The sequence below is a fragment of the Microcaecilia unicolor genome, chromosome 4, assembly GCF_901765095.1.
Source record: "Microcaecilia unicolor chromosome 4, aMicUni1.1, whole genome shotgun sequence".
NCBI classification, from domain to species: Eukaryota; Metazoa; Chordata; class Amphibia; order Gymnophiona; family Siphonopidae; genus Microcaecilia; species Microcaecilia unicolor.
This window is the reverse complement of record NC_044034.1, coordinates 246,255,842-246,278,802: the sequence shown is the minus strand read 5'-3', so window position 1 is coordinate 246,278,802 and position 22,961 is coordinate 246,255,842. Positions and strand designations below refer to the sequence as shown.

At 43.4% G+C, this 22,961-nt stretch overlaps 1 protein-coding gene across 2 annotated transcripts in view; it reads left to right on the top strand.

Moving 5' to 3' along the window:
- Positions 1 to 22,961, top strand: part of ATP10A (ATPase phospholipid transporting 10A (putative)) — a 281,162-nt gene that overhangs the window by 214,123 nt on the left and 44,078 nt on the right. For both annotated transcript variants that reach the window (XR_003941956.1, XM_030201381.1), the window contains exon 13: positions 13,989 to 14,173. Coding sequence is in view for 1 of the 2 variants with exons in the window: in XM_030201381.1 (XP_030057241.1) it covers positions 13,989 to 14,173 (185 nt within the window). In the remaining variant the exon portion in view is untranslated. The remainder of the gene's footprint in view (positions 1 to 13,988; positions 14,174 to 22,961) is intronic.

The window sequence follows — 22,961 nt, the reverse complement described above, 5'->3', positions numbered from 1 at the left end:
CCATTAGCAAGACTGATAATTCACCAAAAAGCAAACCAGAACGCTCTGCTGCACAGCAAGGGGGGTCAACCATAAGCCCAGCTGTCCCAGCTGCTTAACTTATCTCACATCAGGCTTGGGTACACCTGGCCAAAGCGCTGCGACTTATGTCTGGAAACTTAATCCTATGAATTAGGGAGGAAGGGAAGGAAACAGCCTTTCCCCAAACACCAGCAAAAGATGGCGCTTGGGATCTTCCCAGGGGTTATGTACCTCTGGCTTTCCCTCCGCCTCAGTGGGGTGCTGGTGTGCAGCAGCGAAAACTCCCCAGCCACCCAGCACCCACCCCACTGCCTGACTTTTGCACAGGCTTATCGGGTGCATGGTGCCATGTTGATGGCGGCTCTGTGCACCCAAGGGGCAATATTTATTTTATTTATTTGGATTTTGCTCACACCTTTTTCGTGAGTTACATTCAGGTACACTAGATATTTCTCTGTCCCAGGAGGGCTCACAATCTAAGTTTGTACCTGAGGCAGTGGAGGGTTAAGTGACTTGCCCAAGATCACAAGGAGCAGCAGTGGGATTTGAACCAGCCACCTCTGGATTTCAAGACTGGTGCTCTAACCTCTAGGCCACTCCATGCCTTGTTTATAATGGATGCTGTGAATGGGACATTTGGCCTTTATCTGCCATCATGTTTCTGTGAAATCAGCTTCATACCTTTGACCATTCAGATTTATTTTAAACCTTTGCTCTTTAAGGTGTTTGATTTCTTTGCATGCAGAAATCAAGTGTCCTTGTAGTTTCATCTCTTGGTTAGCACAGAATCATATACGGAACTCCTATGCTGATTTTTTGGGTCCCTTATGTTAGGACACTGATATATGACTAATGTCTTGATTCTCTGTTCTCAGCTGATCTTGGTCTTGCAGCTCACCATCAAACATTTGATTGCAGATCTCACGGTGATCAGCTTTTATTTGCAAATGTGGTTGAATCTAAGGGCAGAGTGTAATTACCCCTCGTTTGAAACTGGCCCTGGTTATACTGCTCAGTTTTTGGAGAATCAGAGGTCTCTTTGTGTCACCTGTCATTAGCAGACCTTTAATGTTGAAGCTGATTGTGCTTGATATTCAGTAAAGGAGCATTGGATTCTAGTGGACAGTATTTGAAGCACCAGCAGAGAACTTTGCTATACACTTGTTGTTCAATGTATTCCTATGGGCATCTCTGTGTTTAGCGCGTGCCAGGAGTAGCCTAGCGGTTAGTGCAGTGGACTTTGAGCCTGGGGAACTGAGTTCTATTCCCACTGCAGCTCCTTGTGACTCTGGGCAAGTCACTTAACCCTCCATTGCCCCTGGTACAAAATAAGTACCTGAATATATGTAAACCACATTGAATGTCGTTGCAAAAACCTCAGAAAGGCAGTATATCAAGTCCCATTTCCCTTTCCCTATTTTTAGCACGCACTAAAAACACTAGCACACCTTAGTAAAAGACCCCCCCATAATTTGAAAAATACTTGAACTACCGAGTTCACCTCATATTCCAATGTAAGGGCTGAATCTATTATGATCTCTAAAATCTAGTTCTCCACTATTCTAAATCCCTCATTTAAAAGAGAGTAACTTAACCCTTGATCTTCAAAGAACAGGTATTAATATTAAGATATCATCCACATAAGAATAGACAAAGATTCCCAGTTCTTGCAAACCTAAGCCAAAAGAACTTGGAAATACATTAAAACGAAGGAGATCCCTGGAGTTCGCTACAGATTGCCTGCCAAGAAAAAGATAAAACACCGTCCATCCTAATCTGATAAAATCTGTAGAAAAGAAATTTGTTAAACCAGTTAATAAACAGAAACAAAAATAAAAGTGGACTAACATGGTTACCACAACATTTTGCTTAAACCAGTTAAAAACCAAACCAGAAAACCTTAGCTCATTTACTAAGCCGCGTAGGCACCTAAGTACGCCAAATTGGAGTTACTGCCCAGCTACCGCATGGCCCTTGTGGTAATTTCAATTTTGGCGCAGTAGCTATGCATATCAAGTGGCATTTGACATGCGTAGACCATTACCGCACGGTTACTGCGTGAGACCATACCGCTAGGTCAGTGGCTTGCGGTAAGGTCTCAGCCCCAAAATGGATGCGCTGCAATTTTCATTTTGCCGCACTTCCATTTTCGGCAAAAATTTTAAAAAAAGCATCTTTTTGTAGGTGCGCTGAAAAATAATTGTGCACGTGTGCAAAACACGCATCTATTTATTTATTTAACACATTTATATCCCACATTATCCCACTTAGTTGCAGGCTCAATGTGGCTTACACAATACCGTACAGGTAGGCTCCGGTTCAATAATACAAACACATAGTACAGGATTAAGCATGTAACAAACATCAGTATAAAACATCAAGGAATTACAGAGGGGGTAGTGATAGAAGTCTAGTACGGTCCATAGTTTGCTGTGTTGCTTCCTTTAAACATGCTGTGGTCACACCTCTCCTTAAGAAGCCTTCACTTGACCCTACTTGTCCCTCTAATTACCGACCCATCTCCCTCCTTCCTTTTCTCTCCAAATTACTTGAGCGTGCTGTTCACCGCCGCTGCCTTGATTTTCTCTCCTCACATGCTATTCTTGACCCATTACAATCTGGTTTTCGCCCTCTCCACTCAACTGAAACTGCGCTTACTAAAGTCTCCAATGACCTATTACTGGCTAAATCCAGAGGTCAATATTCCATCCTCATTCTTCTTGATCTTTCCGCTGCTTTTGACACTGTCGATCACAGCATACTTCTCGATACCCTGTCCTCACTTGGATTCCAGGGCTCTGTCCTTTCCTGGTTCTCTTCCTACCTCTCCCTCCGCACCTTTAGTGTTCACTCTGGTGGATCCTCTTCTACTTCTATCCCTCTGCCTGTCGGTGTACCTCAGGGTTCTGTTCTTGGTCCCCTCCTCTTTTCTATCTACACTTCTTCCCTTGGTTCATTAATCTCATCCCATGGCTTTTCCTACCACCTCTATGCTGATGACTCCCAAATCTACCTTTCTACCCCTGATATCTCACCTTGCATCCAAACCAAAGTTTCAGCGTGCTTGTCTGACATTGCTGCCTGGATGTCTCAACGCCACCTGAAATTAAATATGACCAAAACCGAGCTTCTCATTTTCCCCCCCAAACCCACCTCCCCGCTCCCCCCGTTTCCCCCGTTTTCTATTTCTGTTGATGGCTCTCTCATTCTCCCTGTCTCCTCAGCTCGAAACCTTGGGGTCATCTTTGACTCTTCTCTCTCCTTCTCTGCTCATATCCAGCAGACCGCCAAGACCTGTCGTTTCTTTCTTTACAACATCCGTAAAATCCGCCCCTTTCTTTCCGAGCACTCTACCAAAACCCTCATCCACACCCTTGTCACCTCTCGTTTAGACTACTGCAATCTGCTTCTTGCTGGCCTCCCACTTAGTCACCTCTCCCCTCTCCAGTCGGTTCAAAACTCTGCTGCCCGTCTCATCTTCCGCCAGGGTCGCTTTACTCATACTACCCCTCTCCTCAAGACCCTTCACTGGCTCCCTATCCGTTTTCGCATCCTGTTCAAACTTCTTCTACTAACCTATAAATGTATTCACTCTGCTGCTCCCCAGTATCTCTCCACACTCGTCCTTCCCTACACCCCTTCCCGTGCACTCCGCTCCATGGATAAATCCTTCTTATCTGTTCCCTTCTCCACTACTGCCAACTCCAGACTTCGCGCCTTCTATCTCGCTGCACCCTACGCCTGGAATAAACTTCCTGAGCCCCTACGTCTTGCCCCATCCTTGGCCACCTTTAAATCTAGACTGAAAACCCACCTCTTTAACATTGCTTTTGACTCGTAATCACTTGTAACCACTCGCCTCCACCTACCCTCCTCTCTTCCTTCCCGTTCACATTAATTGATTTGATTTGCTTACTTTATTTATTTTTTGTCTATTAGATTGTAAGCTCTTTGAGCAGGGACTGTCTTTCTTCTATGTTTGTACAGCGCTGCGTATGCCTTGTAGCGCTATAGAAATGCTAAATAGTAGTAGTAGTAGTAGTAAGTTAATTTGGATCGGGGGGGTAGGCCTTCTTAAACAAGTTGGTTTTCAATAGTTTCCTGAAGTTAAGATGGTTCGCACCTTAGTAAAAGGACCCCTAAATCTAAGCAGTAAGACATCATGAACAACAATGTGGTAAGTACCGATGCATTAAAATTGCCTGTTTTCCTCTACATAATATAACTCTTATATCAGATACTAATGTTATTACCAAACTTTCAGTGCTTCAAAATCCAGACTGTGAAGGATATAAACAGTTGCTAAGAGGGTTCAAAAAAGACACCAAAAAAAATAAAAAAGATGATCAAATAATAACCCAGTCTGGAGAAACCAGAAAACATGCCAGAGAGGAGGGCAACCATAGGTGGTCGGTGGCCCAACTGTTTGGGGAAGCTAAAGGGGGTGGGGTTAGGGGTGGGGCTTACATCCATAATTGTTAACACACAGAAAAAAAAAAATAAGTACAACATCCCAAATGTGAAAAGTTACAAGCACCACCCTAATTAGTGAGATTGAAGGTTAGCAAGTGAAAGTTTTCTTGCAGTGTATTCGGTATATAATTTTGTCATGGTGGAGAAGAGACTGAGTCCCAAGGAAGGGCTGCTGGTTATTGACAAGAAATGCTTCTATGTGCATGTAAAAATGGATTTATATATAATAAATGACATATCATATTTTAAACTCAATTATTTCAAGCACTTACCATCACTTAATCACTTACACATCTATGAAACAATTCGACATCATATCCTCCAAAATATTCTAAAATCATGTCTGATGTTATGACAAACAAATGAAAATTAAATTTAAGTGTTGATGTCACTTCAGTAAGGCCAACACACACAGTCCTTCAACCGCAAAACACTATGCACAAACAGCATTTTAGGGTGGATAGCATTCACAACGAGCTCTTTTATTAATGACCAGACAGAGATAAGAATTTTCAATTTTGGCACAGTATAAGTCATCACGAGAACAAAATGGACTGCATTAGGGGCTTATAGCCCATTTAGTTATGTTTAAATAAAAGAGATCTGCATGAAACAAAATATTTATTTTTATTTTGACTTATAAACCCTCTCTCTCGCTCTCTCTCTCTCTCTGCCCCAATCCAAACCCAAACACTAGTGATTGCCCCACTGTCTTGCCCCTCCTCCCTGTTCAGCAAAGGCAAAATATAAGAAAACCAATGGACTGCATTAGGGGCTTATAGCCCGTTTAGTTGTTTGAACAAAAGAGATCTGCATGAAACAAAATATTATTTTTATTTTGACTTATAAACCCTCTCTCTCTCTCTGCCCCAATCCAACATTGCCCCAGTGTCTTGCCCCCCCCTCTCAGTTAAGCAAAGCAATAAATAAGAGACCCAAATACTCCTCCCCCTCAACATTTACCTGCTTCTTCGGCACTTGCTCGATCTGCTGCTGCCTCCGCTCCCTCCCTCCCTGTCTCGGTCGGTAACTGACTGTAAATAGTGGAGCCACGTGCTGCAACACTCAGGCAGGCTCACAGTCACAATGAGGCTCTGCCACCGGAACGGAAGGGCAGCAGGAAGCACATCGCAGTTACAGGGGGAGGTTCTGGCAGAGCCGAAACTGCAGGGGAAGGAGCCTTAAGGTCCCAGGAGTTTGTGAGTCAGCAGGCGATGAACTGAGGGGGTGGCGGCGTCGGCAGGAAGATACAGTTTTGTAATTGTTCTGACGACGAACTTCTTTCCTGCACCGAATTTGAGAAGGAGGCGCAGGGGAAAGTAATGGTCGGGCTGGGGAGGCTTAGCCTCCCCAAACCTCTTATACGGGGGGGCCTATGAGGGCAACAGGCACCAGTATGGATAAGGAGAAGCATCATCAACCAAACCTGATATGACCCTGTTTCAGCAAACACCTGCATCAGGGGAATTACAATCTCTGTCTAAAACATAAAAATATATAACACATTAATAACCTGACTCAAAAAAAACTGAAGTTAGAAACAGTTATAAAAAGTGCTGATCTTAAAAACAACCATACTGGTGAAATTTTAAAAAAATATTTTTTAAAAACGGTTATGAACTTATTAGGCACAAAGGTGGTGAATAATTCTTAAAAGATTTGTGACCTTGAGATTAATATGGCAACCAAAATTTGTTAAAGAGCAAACATTTTATAGTTTAAATAAAAAAAATTAGTTTTTAATCCTATTATGAATCCTTTGGAAATAAGATTATTTGCAGAAAAACGTTTTAAAGATGAAACAGAAGTTGGATATCCTTGTGCCCACTAATGGACATTAGCATGATTAAGTGCCATGTGGCCCATAGGTATCAATGAGCTGTGCAGCATTTACTTTACACACGCTAATGTCCATTAGCATGTGCTAAACTTAAATAGGTCCCTAAGATAAATTGCCTGTGTAGTGCAAATATACTATGTTGCAAAATGAATTTTCTCACAAAAATTGAATTAAGAACATAACATACCAAGATAGGAATAAACATGTTTATCCCAGATTGCAATCGATCATTAGAAGTTTCAGTCTGAAAAATAGTTTATTACCAAATGTATTTATGCTTACTGTATGCTAAGAATCCAAATTGTGACAATGCACAACAAACATTTATCTTTACCAATGATAACGTATGTACAGATTACTTGAACTCACTGATTCTCATTGTCTTCCAGAATAAAACCTAACCTGATGTAATAAAAATAATTAGAAATACATCTACCATTGTGTTTTTGCAGTGGGAACCAGTGCTTTTTTTGTGCCGGTACGCAACGGTATGGCGTACCGGCACCTTTTTTATTTGCTCCCCCCGCCCCGTGACGGACGCAGTGCCAGCCCCCATTTCCGGCCGCTGCTGCTTCTCCTGTTGAGCAGCAGCGGCCGCTACACAAAGAAAAAGATTAAAAAAAACTTCAAACCTGGCTGAAACGCGGCACCCCGGCACTGTAGACAGCCATTAGGCATTGGCTGTTGCCCCGCAGCCGCTCCTCCTCTTGCCTTACGTCACTGCGCTCCTCCGGGGTCTTCCTCCAGGGGCAGTGACGTAGAGGCAAGAGGAGGAGCGGCTGCGGGGCAACAGCCAATGCCTAATGGCTGTCTACAGTGCCGGGGTGCCGCGTTTCAGCCAGGTTTGAAGTTTTTTTTTTAAATCTTCTTTTTCTTTGTGTAGCGGCCGCTGCTGCTCAACAGGAGAAGCAGCAGCGGCCGGAAATAGGGGCTGGTGCCGTGTGCATCGCGACTTCGCGCCGTTCGCGGGAAACTTGGCAGGGAGAGGGAAAACAACAGAGGGAAGGATTGGGGAGAGAGAGAAAGAGGGAAACCAACAGAGGGAAGGATTGGGGAGAGAGAAAAAGAGGGAAACCAACAGAGGGAAGGATTGGGGAGAGAGAGAAAGAGGGAAGGATTGGGGAGAGAGAGAAAGAGGGAAGGATTGGGGGGAGAGAGAAAGAGGGAAACCAACAGAGGGAAGGATTGGGGGGAGAGAGAGAAAGAGGGAAACCAACAGAGGGAAGGATTGGGGGGGGGGGAGAGAGAAAGAGGGAAACCAACAGCGGGAAGGATTGGGGAGAGAGAGAAAGAGGGAAAACAACAGAGGGAAGGATTGGAGAAAGAGGGAAACCAACAGAGGGAAGGATTGGGGGGGGGAGAGAGAAAGAGGGAAACCAACAGAGGGAAGGATTGGGGGGGGGGAGAGAGAAAGAAAGAGGGAAAACAACAGAGGGAAGGATTGGGAAGAGAGAAAAAGAGGGAAACCAACAGAGGGAAGGATTGGGGAGAGAGAGAAAGAGGGAAGGATTGGGGAGAGAGAGAAAGAGGGAAACCAACAGAGGGAAGGATTGGGGGGAGAGAGAGAAAGAGGGAAACCAACAGAGGGAAGGATTGGAGCGAGAGAGAAAGAGGGAAAACAACAGAGGGAAGGATTGGGGGGAGAGAGAGAAAGAGGGAAACCAACAGAGGGAAGGATTGGGGAGAGAGAAATAGGGAAAACAACAGAGGGAAGGATTGGGGAGAGAGAGAAAGAGGGAAAACAACAGAGGGAAGGATTGGGGGGAGAGAGGAAGAGGGAAACCAACAGAGGGAAGGATTGGGGAGAGAGAAATAGGGAAAACAACAGAGGGAAGGATTGGGGAGAGAGAGAAAGAGGGAAAACAACAGAGGGAAGGATTGGGGGGAGAGAGAAAGAGGGAAAACAACAGAGGGAAGGATTGGGGGGAGAGAGAAAGAGGGAAAACAACAGAGGGAAGGATTGGGGAGAGAGAGAAAGAGGGAAACCAACAGAGGGAAGGATTGGGGAGAGAGAGAAAGAGGGAAAACAACAGAGGGAAGGATTGGAGAAAGAGGGAAACCAACAGAGGGAAGGATTGGGGGAGAGAGAGAAAGAGGGAAACCAACAGAGGGAAGGATTGGGGAGAGAGGGGAAAACAGATGGAAGGATGGGGAGAGAGAGGGAAAAACAGATGGAAGGATGGGGAGAGAGAGGGAAAAACAGATGGAAGGATGAGGAGAGAGAGAAAGAGGGAAAACAACAGAGAGGGAAGCATTGGGGAGAAAGAGAAAGAGGGAAACCAACAGAGGGAAGGATTGGGGAGAGAGAGAAACCAACAGAGGGAAGGATTGGGGAGAGAGAGAGGGAAAACAACAGAGGGAAGGATTGGGGGGAGAGAGAAAGAGAGAGGGAAAACAACAGAGGGAAGGATTGGGGGAGAGAGAGAAAGAGAGAGGGAAAACAACAGAGGGAAGGATTGGGGAGAAAGAGGGAAAATAACAGAGGGAAGGATTGGGGAGAGAGAGGGAAAACAGATGGAAGGATGGGGAGAGAGAGGGAAAAACAGATGGAAGGATGGGGAGAGAGAGGGAAAAACAGATGGAAGGATTGGGGAGAGAGGAGAAAAACAGATGGCCATTGGGGAGAGAGAGGGAAAACAGATGGAAGGATTGGGGAGAGAGGAGAAAAACAGATGGAAGGATTGGGGAGAGGGGAAAAACAGATGGAAGGATGGGGAGAGAGAGGGAAAAACACAGATGGAAGGATTGGCGAGAGAGGGAAAAACAGATGGAAGGATGGGGAGAGAGAGAGGGAAAAACAGATGGAAGGATGGGGAGAGAGAGGGAAAACGGAAGGATAGGGAGAGAAAGAGGGAAGACGCTGGATGGAAGAATGCAGAAAGAAAGAGGGAAGACGCTGGATGGAAGAATGCAGAAAGAAATAGGGGAGACACTGGAAGGATGGGGAGAGAAAGCAGAGCTGTTGGATGAAAAAGGGGAATAGAGAAAGACTGGAGAATAAGAGGAAGGGGCATGGGGAGAACAAGGGTGAGGAAAAGATGAAAAGCCACAGGTAGATGAAGGAAATTAAAGAATGGATAGTAAGAATGAATTAAATCTGGACAGAGAGAGAGCCTGAAAAATATTGAAGAAAGCAAAGAAAAAGGAGACAAAAATGACAAATGGCACAGAAGAGTTAAGCGAAAACAAAGGAAAGCAGAATCACAGACTGGGACCAATATGGAAAGAAAAACAGTCACCAGACAACAAAGGTAGAAAAAAATCATTTTATTTTCATTTTAGTGTTTGTAATATGTCCAATTTGAGAATTTACATTGGCTGTCTTATTTTGCACTGGGTATACTACTACTACTACTTAGCAAATCACGTTATTTTTTTCTCCTATAGTACTGTAATATTTTCAATGATGTCTGTTTATATGCGCCATGGCTGGTATAGGGGAGTGTGGTTAATGTGGGTGTGGCTATCATAGGGGTGGAGCCATATGTGGTGACCCCGCCCATAATGAGTACCGGCACCTTTTTTTCTACAAAAAAAGCACTGGTGGGAACATACACGTGGGTGGTACTCACATAGCATATAGAATATTATAAGTTATGCATGTAATGTGGAGGGGCATAATCGAAGAGGACGCCCAAGTTTTGCTGAGGACATCCTCACAAAACGTCCCGGTGGAGGGACGGGGAAACCTCTATTATCGAAACAAGATGGCCGTCCATCTTTCATTTCAATAATACGGTCGGGGATGCCCAAATCTTGACATTTAGGTTGTCCTTAGAGATTGTCGTCCCTAGACTTGGTCATTTCTGATTTTCAGCGATAATGGAAACTAAGGACACCCATCTCAGAAATGACCAAATGCAAGCCCTTTGGTCGTGGGAGGAGCCAGCATTCGTAATGCACTGGTCCCCCTGACATGCCAGGACACCAACCGGGCACCCTAGGGGGCACTGCAGTGGACTTCAGAAATTGCTCCCAGGAGCATAACTTGTGTGCTGAGCTCCCCCAAAACCCACTACCCACCACTGTACACCATTAGCATAGCCCTTACGAGTGAAGGGGGCACCTAAATGTGGGTACAATGGGTTTCTGGTGGGTTTTGGAGGGCTCACATTTACCACCACAAGTGTAACAGGTAGGGGGGGGTGGACCTGGGTCCGCCTGCCTGAAGTGCACGGCACCCACTAAAACTGCTCCAGGGACCTGCATACTGCTGTGATGGACCTGAGTATGACATTTGAGGCTGGCACAAAATATTTTTAAAGATGTTTTTTTGAGGGTGGGGGGGAGTAAGGGGAGGTGATCCCCAATTCTCTCCTGTGGTCATCTGGTCAGTTTGGGCACCTTTTTGTGGCTTGGTCGTAAAAAAAACAGGACCAGGTAAAGTCTTCAGGGATGCCCTTTTTTTTCCCAATATGGGTTGAGGACGCCCATGTGTTAAGCAGGCCCAAGTCCCGACTTTGCTATGCCTCCGACATGCCCCCATGAACTTTGGTCGTCCTCGCAACGAAAAGCAGTTGTGGACGCCGAAAATCGGCTTTCGATTATGCCGATTTGGTCAACCCTGTGAGAAGGATGCCCATCTTACAATTTGTGTCGAAAGATGGGCGTCCTTCTCTTTTGAAAATAAGCCTGCTAGTATCATAGTAGATAATGGCAGATAAATATCTGTATGGTCCATCCAGTCTGCCCAACAAGATAAACACGTAGGCATGATGTGATACTACATACCTATACTTCAACTTGATTTGCCCTTGCCATTTTCCCAAGGCACACACCAGACTGTAGAAGTCTACCAAGCACTGGCCTTGTTCTCCAGTTACTAGAGCTGAATCTGTCCAGCCATGATGAGGGCACAGACCATAGAAGTCTGCCCAACATTGGTTTTGCTTCCCAATTACTGGTGCTGCCATCTAATTACTGCTAAGCTTGTTTGTTTCCATGCCTTCAACACAGGATTCCTTTATGTTTATCTAATTCATTTTTTGAATTCTGTTACCATTTTCATCTCCACCACTTCCTCAGTAGGGTATGCCAGGTATCTACCACCCTCTCATGAAAAAGTACTTTCTGATATTATTCCTGAGGTGGCTCCCCCTGCATCCTCAATTCATGTCCTCTAGTTCATGTGTATCTCCAGCATTTAGTGCAGATGCCTAAATGTTATGCGTGTATCTAGTCTAGTATTCTATAAAAGAAAGTAGTACCTATATTCCTTTGTAAAATAGGATTCTATCGTGCTTCCACAGCCCCTTTTTGAGTTATACTAATAGAGTTAGGCACCCTTCCATGTAGAACAGTGCACAGTCAGATGCACACAAAACTTTTAATAAGTGCCAATTAACTTTAATAATTGGTTAGCGCCCAATTATTGATAGTTTAGGGCTTGTTAATTCATTTGCTTGTGCATCTTGGGCACATGCCCAAATTTGGACGTGCAAAGCTGGCCACCATATATGGAATCCAAGGGTTCATGTGTGGCTTGCCAGATGGTAACTGCAAAATTACTATAGCACCCTTTAACATGGTGGTGAGCTAGCAGTTATTACGTGGTAAACCCCGCGTTAAATGCTTTTATATGCTTTAGTAAAAGGACCCCTTACCCCCCTGATTCTATATAGTGTGCCTAGAGATTTGTGCTGAAATCCAAGTAGATTCTATAATATCGCATGTAACTTAATTGACTTAACAAGCTAATCACTGATTTCAGCAAATAAAAGCAATATTGAGCACTAATTGGCACTAATTAGAATTTACACACACAACTCACTAAGCGTATTCTGTAATGCAGTATGCCTAATTTCTAATGCACATAGTTAAAAAGGGGCGTGGTTATGGGCAGGGAAATGGGTACTTCATGGGCGTTCCCAAAGTTATGTGTGTAGCTATAGAATACGGTCCAATGCGTGTAAATCTACGTGCCAAGGTTTATGCCAAGTTTAAATTGGTGTAAATGGATGCGCCTAGATTTAGGTGCTGAAATATCAACTAAGCTTTAACCATACTCTTACAGAGGCTTCCAATGGAGGATTTAGGTGCTGAAATATCAACTAAGCTTTAACCATACTCTTACAGAGGCTTCCAATCAACTAATATAGGAGTCGAATGTTCTCAGAAAAAAAGACAGTGAGAAGTGGAGTATGGCTCTCCAAGGACAAACTAAAACAAACTTCACAGACTCAATGAAATAGTGTTTATTGGAGATTTAAGACTTCAATAGCCCACACTTTTAATTAGCATAACTTTGCAAGCAACCAGTAAATGAAATGCAGCACTATGATCGAAAAGTATTGATGTTGCATACAATTCCTTAGCCAAGCATCCCCTCAAATCATCAGCCAGTCATCATCATAGAGTCTGTTCTCTGAAATTTCCTAAAGCTTGATCCCTCATGTAAAAGCTTGGAACTGCGCCAAAAACCACTTTTTTAAGGCTTTTACCTAAAAATGGCATGTGTGAAAGATGATAATGTTTGGATCCTCTGGTCTTACTCTAGGTATTTTTTTTTTACCACTAGCTTTACTGTGGCCCTCATTAATAGTGAGGGAAAATGCCCATTTATTAGAAAAGAGTGGATCCAGGTCTAATGTAGTTGGATTTAATATCTTTAACATATCTCCCAGGTGTCAAACACCACCTCTAACGGCCAGATGCACTAAACTTAACGAGCCAACAATGTGGTTTTTAAACTAGTTCTAACTGGTTTAGCACGCAAGTAGTAAACTGGGACATGCACAAAAGGTTTCTCAGAGTCATTTTCCTGTCACGGTAGCAGCTAACAAAAACGGAATGCAGCGCTATTATAATGAGTTAATTACTATTATAATGTGCATGCGAGGCGATGCACTGCCGTTTCCGACCCCATGCACAAAAGCAGTCCCCCTACCTTTACTGTGGAAATTTTAACGGGAGGTCTGGTCCTGCCTGTTCTTCATTATTGCAAGTAGGAGAAAGGGAGAAACAAGGCAGGGGAAGATGGAGCACAAAAAAAAATTACACCGGCTTACATGCATCTTCTTTGCGTGTATGAAAGCCCTATACAAACCTCCACGTGCTACAAAGTTGGTGTAAATGTGTGCAAGTATTCAAGTATTTTATATAAAATGCAAACATGCAACCCTGTCCCATCTTGACCTATTCTCTGCTCCCCAGGAACACAGAGTGCTTTCCAAAGGGCAGAAAGTTATCTTTAGAGGAACAGATATTTGCTAAAAAATTGATTTGCATTGTATATGTCATCATGTGTTTTTCTGAATGTAAAACAGGCTTTACATCCAGGGAAACCCTTCATAGAATTACCCATGTGTGTCCCAAACTTGTTTTCTAAAGGTTACATGCCCATGTTTTTCTATATTGTGATTGCTGGTTGAATGAGCTAGGCTACTTCTAAGGGTTACCGGTGAGATGATTTATCTTCTATTTAAAAACAAAGTTTTAAGAATTTAATAATCTTGTTTTGATAGATTTCCAGATGGCCCTCTTTCCAAACATAATTGCTTTTATCATCTTCAAATAACTTTGCTTAATGTGCTGTATTTCTATTTATAGAGTTAGGCTTTCAGGTTAAGCTCTTCCTTAAGCTGTACCTTAAATGAAGTCTCTGTAGATGAAAATATGTTGCTAAAACATTGATTTGCATTGTATATGTAATCAGGTGCAACTGGTATAGAAGACCGTTTACAGGATGGCGTACCAGAAACCATTGCCAATCTGCGTAAAGCTGGGCTGCAGATCTGGGTTCTCACTGGAGACAAGCAAGAAACGGCAATAAATATTGGTTACTCCTGCAAACTGCTAGATCATGATGAGGAAATTATTATGCTGAATGCTGAGTCGCAGGTGGGCTGATCTAAAAACTTGCTTACTTTGATGCCTTGGACCTTAGTTTAGAAGCTGTATTCATGTTTTGGACTTGTGAAAACTGGCATTTAGATAGCCATGTTGCATGGCCACCCAAATTCCGATTTAATAAAGCCACGATATGGACATCTAAAACTGTAGTATGTCCATATGGCAAGGGGGCATTAACTAGGCATATTTTGAGTGGTACTAGGGAGGGGCCAAAATATGGATGTTCAACTCCAACCTAAGAAGGGGAAGGGACATCTGTGTCCAAAAAGATGAATGTTGTTGTTTAGACCTGGTGCTTGGAGTGTCCAGGTTACAGAAAGATGTAGAGATGCTTTGATTGAGCTGTTGTCCACTGGAGGTATTGAGAGAAGTCACCTCTTTAATCCCCCAGTGGTTGCTGTCCCCCTTTCTCCCGTGAATGTGAAACCAGCAAGGGTTACCAGGATCTATGACAACTTCAGGAACTTCATAGCACTAAAATCTTTTTTTTTTTTAATTAACGTCTAGACCTCTGTGCAGAGTTGAGAAGAGGCCTAATGGTTAGTGCAAGGGTGCTGAGAACAATGGAATCGAGGTTCAAATCCCACTTCTGTTCGTTGTGATTTTTTTTTTTTTAATTGTGAGCTCTCCAGGGACAAAAGATACCTATTGTACCTGAATGTATAAGAAACCTGCAAGACTGAAGGCCATTGAAGAGGTTTACATTCAGGTACAGTAGGTATATTTCTGTTCTTGGTCAGCTCACAATGTAAAAAAATAAATACATTAAGTGCACTAATGGATTTATCGCATGCCAATTTATTGTGTAAGTGCCATGCAGCCCATAGGTATACAGTGGGTTGTGCATCATTTAACATGTGCTAAATCTGTTAGCACATCTTAGTAAAAGGAACCCAAGGTGCTGATGTGCGAATTGAACCTGTTATAACCCTTAGGATACCCCTCTGCTCTGCATGGAAGTCTATGTAGTCATTATATAACATGGACATTCCTATGCTGCGACATCCATGTCTCTTGTTTTCCCCGTTCATAATATGGAAGTTTTAGTTTGTAAAATAGATGTTCACAGTGGACGTCACCAGCACATGAGCATCCATTTCTCATGTATTTTAGAACGGGCTGTATGACAGCAGATCCTGTTGTAAATTATATGAGAAACGGACTTCCCTATGTGACATCCTGATTTGGATGCCATTCATTGTATATGAAAACGTTTTCCACTTATAAGGTGACTGGCTGATGTCATTAAAGGGGTAATTCTATAAGGAGTTGCCTAATTTTAGGTGGCAAGAAAGCACCTAAATGGCAATATTCTAGATATTTATGGGGCCCTTTTTGTAATGCATGCTGAAAAATGGCCTGTATTGGTGTAGGCACGTGTATCGGACACGTGCAGGACCCATTTTTCATCTGAAAATGGACACGCGCAGTTATTTTGGGCCGAAAACGGACGTTCGGCAAAATAAAAATAAGTGCGTGTCCATTTTGGGCCTGAGACCTTACCACCACTCATTGACTTAGCGGTAAGGTCTAACACATTAACTGGACGGTAATCATCAGCACTCGTACACTGGCTATTATTGCCCGGTTAGCACTACACGGTAGAAAATAGAAATTATTTTCTGCCACGCATTTTGGATGCGCATCAAAATTAGAATTACCGCCCGGGGCATGTGGTAGCCGGGCAGTAGTTCTAATTTGACATGCGTTCTATGCGCATAGGCATTCCAATGTACATTATAGATTACTATAATTTACTGCCGTCCGTGCAAACATGTAGGTGCAGGCGTTTACACCAGCTATAGGGCTGATATAAATGGTCATGCCTAGATGTACACATGTTCTCTTTTGCTTGTGCTAGTATAATATAGTAGGCACCTATTTTTCTTTATAGAATAGGCTTTAAGTGGATGCCTAGCCAGTGCCTATAGTGGATGCCCTCCTATAGAATTATTTATTTATTTGTTCCATTGTATCCCACATTTTCCCACCTATTTGCGGGCTCAGTGTGGCTTACATTATGCGGTAATGGCGATCGCCATTTTCGGATGAGAAATACAAAGTGGTATTGCATTAAAGTTCATGGTTGATAGAGTAAGGTATAGAGTCAGTTAGACAGTCAAATATAGAAGTTCATTTTGGCGAAATGAAGTGGTAGTGCATTAACGTTCATTAGTAACAGAGTACAAGAATTAATCAAGTGTAAAGAGTTCGATTTTGTCTGGTTTTGGTAGAGTATCATTGTTTGCTATTTAGGATGGATCATTGTGGTATGCCTTTTTGAATAGGTTGGTTTTCAGTAGTTTTCGGAAGCTTGTTAGGTCGTGCATTGTTTTTATGACCTTTGGTAGTGCGTTCCATAATTGCGTACTTATGTATGAGAAGCTGGATGCATATGTTGATTTATATTTGAGTCCTTTGCAACTGAGTCCAATTACCCCCTATCTGTTTAACAAATGTAATGAACATGGTATAAAAATTTGACTGTTTAATTTTGTTTATTTAAAAATACTTTTTCTGTCATCTCCAGTACACAGACTGACTAAGGAAGAACACATATAGTGCCGAATAAAGTGCTATTCTATATGCCGCATTTAAAGTTAGGCATGGTTTATAGAATATATTTATTTGTTGCATTTGTACCCCACATTTTCCCACCTATTTGCAGGCTCAATGTGGCTTACATAGTTACTACTACTACTACTATTTAGCATTTCTATAGCGCTACAAGGCATACGCAGCGCTGCACAAACATAGAAGAAAGACAGTCCCTGCTCAAAGAGCTTACAATCTAATAGACAAAAAATAAATAAAGTAAGCAAATCAAATCAATTAATGTGAACGGGAAGGAAGAGAGGAGGGTAGGTGGAGGCGAGTGGTTACAAGTGGTTACGAGTCAAAAGCAATGTTAAAGAGGTGGGCTTTCAGTCTAGATTTAAAGGTGGCCAAGGATGGGGCAAGACGTAGGGGCTCAGGAAGTTTATTCCAGGCGTAGGGTGCAGCGAGACAGAAGGCGCGAAGTCTGGAGTTGGCAGTAGTGGAGAAGGGAACAGATAAGAAGGATTTATCCATGGAGCGGAGTGCACGGGAAGGGGTGTAGGGAAGGACGAGTGTGGAGAGATACTGGGGAGTAGCAGAGTGAATACATTTATAGGTTAGTAGAAGAAGTTTGAACAGGATGCGAAAACGGATAGGGAGCCAGTGAAGGGTCTTGAGGAGAGGGGTAGTATGAGTAAAGCGACCCTGGCGGAAGATGAGACGGGCAGCAGAGTTTTGAACCGACTGGAGAGGGGAGAGGTGACTAAGTGGGAGGCCAGCAAGAAGCAGATTGCAGTAGTCTAAACGAGAGGTGACAAGGGTGTGGATGAGGGTTTTGGTAGAGTGCTCGGAAAGAAAGGGGCGGATTTTATGAATGTTGTAAAGAAAGAAACGACAGGTCTTGGCGGTCTGCTGGATATGAGCAGAGAAGGAGAGAGAAGAGTCAAAGATGACCCCAAGGTTTCGAGCTGAGGAGACAGGGAGAATGAGAGAGCCATCAACAGAAATAGAAAACGGGGGGAGCGGGGAGGTGGGTTTGGGGGGGAAAATGAGAAGCTCGGTTTTGGTCATATTTAATTTCAGGTGGCGTTGAGACATCCAGGCAGCAATGTCAGACAAGCACACTGAAACTTTGGTTTGGATGCAAGGTGAGATATCAGGGGTAGAAAGGTAGATTTGGGAGTCATCAGCATAGAGATGGTAGGAAAAGCCATGGGATGAGATTAATGAACCAAGGGAAGAAGTGTAGATAGAAAAGAGGAGGGTACCAAGAACAGAACCCTGAGGTACGCCGACAGGCAGAGGGATAGAAGTAGAAGAGGATCCACCAGAGTGAACACTAAAGGTGCGGAGGGAGAGGTAGGAAGAGAACCAGGAAAGGACAGAGCCCTGGAATCCAAGTGAGGACAGGGTATCGAGAAGTATGCTGTGATCGACAGTGTCAAAAGCAGCGGAAAGATCAAGAAGAATGAGGATGGAATATTGACCTCTGGATTTAGCCAGTAATAGGTCATTGGAGACTTTAGTAAGCGCAGTTTCGGTTGAGTGGAGAGGGCGAAAACCAGATTGGAATGGGTCAAGAATAGCATGTGAGGAGAGAAAATCAAGGCAGCGGCGGTGAACAGCACGCTCAAGTAATTTGGAGAGAAAAGGAAGGAGGGAGATGGGTCGGTAATTAGAGGGACAAGTAGGGTCAAGTGAAGGCTTCTTAAGGAGAGGTGTGACCACAGCATGTTTAAAGGCAGCAGGGACAGTCGCAGTGGAAAGTGAGAGGTTGAGAATGTGACAGATAAAAGGAATAAGAGTAGGAGAGATGGCATTAAGAAGGTGGGTGGGAATGGGATCAGAGGAACGGGCAAACCGTTAAAGGCGTTTGCCCAGTTGGTGGATAACAAATACAAAGAATAGCACTTATGATCAGGAATCGCACCTATTTGCACCAACTGAAACATAGTGCAAATCCTTTTGTTCTATAACAGCACGTTAATTTTAGGAACGCCCATGACTCTCCCATTTTCATTCCCCATTTTTCAGATCGCACATAAATTTTAGGTGCAGATCTCATGCCTAAATTTAGCTGCATAAATGCCAATTAAATATAATTAGTACTAATAATTGCTTGTTAAAAAGTCAATGAGTGGCTTATTAGTTTAAATTGTCCATACAAATTGGGTGCGTGCCCAAATTTGCATGCACAGTTTTTGGTGACTTTTATAGACTTAGGGGACTAATGTGCATAAAAATCAAGAAAAATGAATGTAAAACATTGCATAAAACCAAATATATTTAACAATAAATCCAGATCACAGAAAACTTCAAATGAAAATCCTTAAAAGATCACTAACGGAATAATTCTGTAACTGGTTGCCTCCATTTACACACCCTGATGGCATTCAGTAGGAACCTGGTTACTTATGATCTATTATAGAATACTCTGGTATCAACACACCCAACATTTGGATGTCCGCACTTAAGCCAGCCATAGAGTTGGCATAAGTGCAAACTTCTCGCTGGGACAGTTGTCCATGTAACTTATTCTGTAAGTTGTGTGTACATGGGAGCCCCTCCCATGTCTTCTGTTTGACTCCTTCCCCTTTGCAAATATATGCTATATAAGTAGATACTTGCAGAATGGTGCTTAGGCAGAATTTCTGCATTTATGTGCATATCTTGGCACATATTTACCATTATTGTAAGCATTTATGTGTATAATGCTTGTTCAAACAACCAGACTGGCTAATGCTTTCAGAATACCATATACCCCTCTTTCCAGTGGCCTAGCTAGGTGGGGCGCAGGGGGAGAGGTCGCTCCCCTAAATCGATTTCTCAAAAAACCGGCGCCTATGCGCATGCAAGCGCCCCACCTTCCAGTTCCCGCTTGCACGCAGTGACGCTCTGGTGCTGCCGCGCCGCCTATTTGCAAGAACTGTCTATCATCTTCCACATGCACGCGATCGTGATGCCGCCTATACACATGTGCCGCCTATGCGCATGTGCGCCAACTTCCCGCTTGCACGTGGTGCCAGTGTGCCACTATCAGTTCCAGAACAGGATCATCGTGGTTGCCTGCCTGCCAGTGCATCAAAAGTGAAGAACAACAGACAGCTGCTGTGAGCACTCTCTCTCCCCGTCTCCCGTCCTCACACTGTGCAGCCTGCAGAAGTGCTGCCTTGAAACCAGGAGAAAGAGAACATCATCCAGGGAGCTGCTCAGCCGGAGCTGCAGCGGCCGTTGTGAGCTGTCTCGACAACATTCTTCTCCTCCTTCTCCTGGCTTCAAGCAGTGCAGGCAGGCAGGCAGCAATGTGGGGGTGCGCGGGGCCCAGGCCAGGGTCCTCTTCAGTGAACGGTCCACATCGCCCGTTGTGTGGTCGATGCAGAGCAGGCTGCAGCCCAACTGTTTGGCGATGGCGCTTGGCCTTGGCGTGTGAGACTGATGGATGTGAGCTGTTCTTCTTTGATGGCTGGCTTAGCTGTTGGGGTAAGGTGAGAAAGGTCCAGGGACCATTCCGCAGCACGTGCTGTGTGTGCTAAAGCAATAGCAAAAGATTATTAAAAATAAATGTGTGGTCCATCTGTAAAAAGTCTAAGGCTATTCCAGTTGGATAAGCATTAGGCAGTGCCTTCAAAGGTGGAGGACAAAAGATTTTATTTTTTTACTTATTTGACAGCTTTTTAATTTATTTGAAAGCTTCCCATATCTAGATTTAAATACCATGAAATAAAAATTGAACATCACTAAAACAGCTTTTAGGTTTGCTTGCTTTGTTTTAAATGTACTAGATGATGGCTGCGCGGGGAAGGGGGAAACATAAACTAAGTTAATTGTCTTCAACTTTTTGATGTCATCATCCCATCTCCTGTTTTCTTCAACCTTCTTGATGTCAGACTTCATGGGATTGGAGGAGGCAAGGGAAACAAAGAGGAGATACCAGACCTTTGGGGGGGGGGGCAAGGGGAGGAATGACGAGATGCTGGATCCGGGAAGAGGGAAGGAGCAGGAGATGGATGGGACTGGGAAGGGTAGTGAACAGAGGGAAGGAGCAGTAGATGGATGAGACTGGGAGAGGTGGGGCAGAGGGAAGGAGAAGGAGATGGATGGGACTGGGGGGTGGGAGAGGGGAAGAAGCAGGATGTGAAATAGGGATATGAGAAGAAGGGCAGGAAAAGGGGATGGTGTAGGGAAAGTTTGAGAAATAATGTGAATGACCTGGAAGACAGGAAAGGGGATAAGAGTCATTGAAAATGGATTGGGGTATAGGAGAAGGGGATGAGTTTCTGAAGGGAGTTGAGTTAGGGTAGAAAGAGGTTAAAAAGATGGTGAAAGAGAAGCTATTGGGCATGGGGTATAGGGTAACAGACAGAAGAGTGGCCTTGAAGGCAAGGGAGGGAAGGAGACATGGATGGAGCTAGGACTGATAGGGTGATGAGATGCAGTGGAGGGTAGATGAGGGCAAAGAGAGTGAGTACAGAGGATGGGAATTGGGGACTAATGAAGTGGGTGAAAGATGGGAGAGGAATTTAGGAGACTAGGTAAGGGAGAGATAGAGGGGGGAATGGGAGTGCTGGAAAAGGAATGAGAGGGAGATGGTCAAAGCCAGTAGGTAGACGGATACTAAGGACTAAAGAGTGAGAGAAAAGTGGGCAAAAAAAAAACATAAAATGAAAGATCAGTGCCAGACAGATGCAGAGAAGGACAGGAAGAAGACAAGAGAAGAGCAAGGAAATAGAAAAGCCAACCTGGAAAAGAATTTAAGAGAAGACTGACACATGAAAAGTGGAAAAGAGACTGGGACCAGCCCAACTAGAAAAATAGAATGCTCAGACAACAAAGGTAGAAAACAAAACATTATTTTTATTTAATGCTTTTTAAGGACTAAGAGGTGCCTGCTTTGTGAAATGTACATGTTTTTCATATTGTATTTTGCAGAGTACAGGAGAAAATATATTTCTCTTTCTCTTTTACCAGTTTTTGCACTGCTTACAGAGCCTGGCTTTCTTGAAGAGATCTATATTTCAGTTTTTGTGGGCATGTTTTTTGTATCACATAAGGGTCTGTCCGTGTTCTGCATATGTGACTGAGGTGACAGATTCTGCTAGCATGTAGTGTTTTGTGTAGGAATGTTTCATTTTCCAGCAACAGGTATATTGGTGCTCTAGGGTCCAGTGTCTTTTCATAGGTGAGTTAGGGCTCTTGTATGTTAGTTTTCTGTATAGATTTTGAGTGTCTTTTTGTAGGGTTTTGTGTTATTTCATAAAGTGTCTGGCCCTATTGTTTTTGATATGCTGGCTTCATATTCAGCATTTTAGTCTGGTGCCTGTGTGTGTTTTTTTTTTTTTTTTTTTAATAGCCTTAATGAATATGTATGAGATGTACATATGCAAATGTGCCAAGCCACACCCTTTACCCCCCCCCCCCCCAAATGAAACAGTCAAACTATGCCCATATCTGGCGCCTATTTTACAAAAGTCTGCTCCCCCAGACATCAAAACCTAGCTACGCCTCTGCCTCTTTCCTCAAGATCTTGCGCAATTAATTCCATAGAATGTGGCCAGCTGCAGAAGATTATATAACATGCAGAAGAATACATGGTTTAATATTTTAAAAATTCTTGATATACCACCTTTCATACACAATCAAAGTGAGTTGCAATAAATAAAACAACAACAACAACAACAAAAAAACAGCACAAATGGACCTTCAGGAACAGGACAAAAGGTTCTTTATTGGAAGGACCCGACATGGGCTGTGTTTCAGCGACCAAGCGCCTTTGTCAGGGGTCAAACCAAGTTTCAATGTTCATGAGTAGATAACTCAGGTAACGTCATCACTATAAAAACACGCACAAACGTAAAAATCCTGCTCAAAGTTGGGAAGTAGAACGCATATTGAGTGTTATGAATCCTTCAATCCTGCTCGGAAAAAATGTTATCCAAAAAAACGCAGGTGCTTGGTCACCGAAACACAATCCGTGTTGGGTCCTTCCAATAAAGAACCTTTTGTCCTGTTCCTGAAGGTCCATTTGTGCTGGGTTTTTGTTTACTTTGGTCTCTTGTTGTACCTGAAACCCTCTCTTTTCCATTCCTTGCAATAAATAAAAAAACATATATATCTAGGAAAGAACGTCATCGGTTATAGGAAAGACACAACCATCAAGAGCAAGCACATTCATACACGCTTCTCCTAAAAAAAACTAATCCAAACTCAGTTATTAATGTCTACAGCTGCAAATTTCCTG